The sequence below is a fragment of the Cebus imitator genome, unplaced genomic scaffold (genome assembly GCF_001604975.1).
Source record: "Cebus imitator isolate Cc_AM_T3 unplaced genomic scaffold, Cebus_imitator-1.0 Scaffold64, whole genome shotgun sequence".
NCBI classification, from domain to species: Eukaryota; Metazoa; Chordata; class Mammalia; order Primates; family Cebidae; genus Cebus; species Cebus imitator.
In genome coordinates, this window is record NW_016107379.1 from 3,601,699 (window position 1) to 3,603,837 (window position 2,139).

The window sequence follows — 2,139 nt, forward strand, 5'->3', positions numbered from 1 at the left end:
ATTTGTAGACATGAGGTCTCCTTATGTTGCCCAGGCTGGTCTTTAACTCCTGGGCTCTAATGATCCTGCTGCCTCTGCCTCCCAAAGTGCTGGGATTACAGGAAGATTTTATATTCTTTATAAATAATGCTTTCCCCCCTAAAAGTAAAAAAGGAGTATTTCCATAATATGAGTCTTTACTGGAATCACGCGGGGGAGATATCCAGAATCTAGCATTCTTGATTTTAATACTCCCAAAGGCAAACTCAGGGAAGGGAAGCAGGGGCAATGCAAGTGCAACTACCCAGAAAAACCATCCTTTAAAGACATTCAGACATTCACAAAAAGATCTGAGAAACAGGGGTCTCTCTAGCACTCAGGTACTTCCCAAGGGCTAATCCTTTAAGCTACAGAGGACTTAAGGACCCATTCTACCTACACTAAAGACATTCAAAAATAATTTCCACAGCTACACATATATTTTAAATTGTCATATATTTGCTCTTTACTGGGTATTTATAAGGTTATATGAAATTGTATAAATAAAATATACCAATTCTAACCTTTATTAGGATTGTGCTAGAAAGCAATTTTGTAATTTTTATATTTTGTAGAGACTGGGTCTCACTACGTTGTCCCTTCATGGGCTCAGGTGATCCACCCGCCTCAGCCTCCCAAAGTGCTGGAATTACAGGTGTGAGCCACCACGCCCCACCTATATTAAGGCAATTGTTAAGACAGACATTATATCTTAAAATGAACTTAGCAAAAATTACTAGGCATTGTACAGCAGGATATTCTCCTAACTGTATTACACAGCAGGGAGGTGTATTTTAGATGCTTAGAATTTCTTTCTGCAAGTTACTGAAAGTACTACAGGACATAAACTACTTCCGAGCTCAAAGTTTTACAGTGTTTCTTTGATTCACAAAACTTCTAGAAAATAGGCAATGTACTTTAAAAAACTGTTTTAACAAATTTAATAACGCAAATAAAAAGTTATCTTATATACCAGATTAAGCTGTTCCATCCACTAAGATTTGCCAAAAAAGAGCCACTGGATGCAACATCATTTTTATTCCCTCACCATCCTACCATCTCACAAACCCGCGTAGGCGCTGCCCTGCACGAAAAAGTCCGGCTGGCTTTGCAAACGCCTGTCGGGCGTCGCGAGAAACGGAAAGTTAACCGCAGGCTCCGCAGAGCAGCGGGAGGACGCTCCATGAACTTTCCATCTTTTCACGCCCAAGTTTCCACAGCGAAAGGGGCGCTGAGGCAAGATGGGGGCTTGTGGGACACTTGGGTCGGAAAAGGGAAATACACGGAGGGTAGCAAAGGGAAGGCTAATGCTGGAGACGACTTCGTGGGCACGCGACATCTGAGGGACCGCTGAGGGGGACAGAAGGCAGAGCCGCGACAGCCGGGAGGAGGCGCGGTGACGTCGGGGGTGCCCGCGGGCGAGGACCGGGGCAACTGCGGGGAGGCAGGCCGCGCGCAGGGCTCTTCCCAGGCGACGCCGGACCCCGCCCCGTCCCTCGGCTCACCGTGTCCGAGTCCGCGTTGAGGTGCTGGAAGGCGAGTGCGCCGAGCACAAAACCCGAGAGCACTGCCGACGTGCTCTCGCCCTCCATGCTGCCGCCGCCGCCGCCTCCGGCTGCACTAGAGGTCTAGTGCCGGGTGCGCAGGGCCCGGATCCTGTGGCGGCGGCGAGGCGGGGCCCGACCAGGGGGCGTGGCCCAGCGAGGGGGCGGGGCCTGCGCCGGCGCACGGGCCGCTGTGCTCTAGGGACGGGGCTAGGGGGTTGAGGACGGGCGCGGGCGGTCCCCAGCCACGCGCTCGGCTCATCCTTTTCTTCTGCTGGCGGTTTCTCCCGGAAGGCGGCTCCGTGCCGGCACCACTGCACAGGGCCGCGAATTTCGTTTTGGTGGCCTGCGACTGCTGAGCGACCTGTCACAAAGATGCAAAGCTAGCAAAATGAACACGATTGACAGGGTCATTTTAAGACCAGCAGTGGTTACAAGAATAAAAGAGTTGCGTAGCAACGTTACGATACTACAATGGATATGCTACGATGGATATGTTTTTAGTTTTGAAACTGCATTTTAGTGCCCCTCACTCACTGAAACGTCTAGAATACTAATAACCATTTGGGGTTGTCTC

The 2,139-nt window shown here is 50.1% G+C and overlaps 1 protein-coding gene across 3 annotated transcripts in view; it reads right to left on the reverse strand.

The window, feature by feature from the left end:
• Nucleotides 1–2,139, reverse strand: part of ABRAXAS1 (abraxas 1, BRCA1 A complex subunit) — a 39,872-nt gene that overhangs the window by 25,182 nt on the left and 12,551 nt on the right. Inside the window, exon 2 of one of the 3 annotated variants that reach the window (XM_017530248.2) lies at nt 1,524–1,627. In XM_017530248.2, coding sequence (XP_017385737.1) covers nt 1,524–1,610 — 87 coding nt within the window. In that variant the 5' untranslated portion in view covers nt 1,611–1,627. Of the gene's footprint in view, nt 1–1,523; nt 1,649–2,139 lie in introns of those variants that run through there. The other 2 variants (XM_037739165.1, XM_037739164.1) reach the window with 2 other exon arrangements.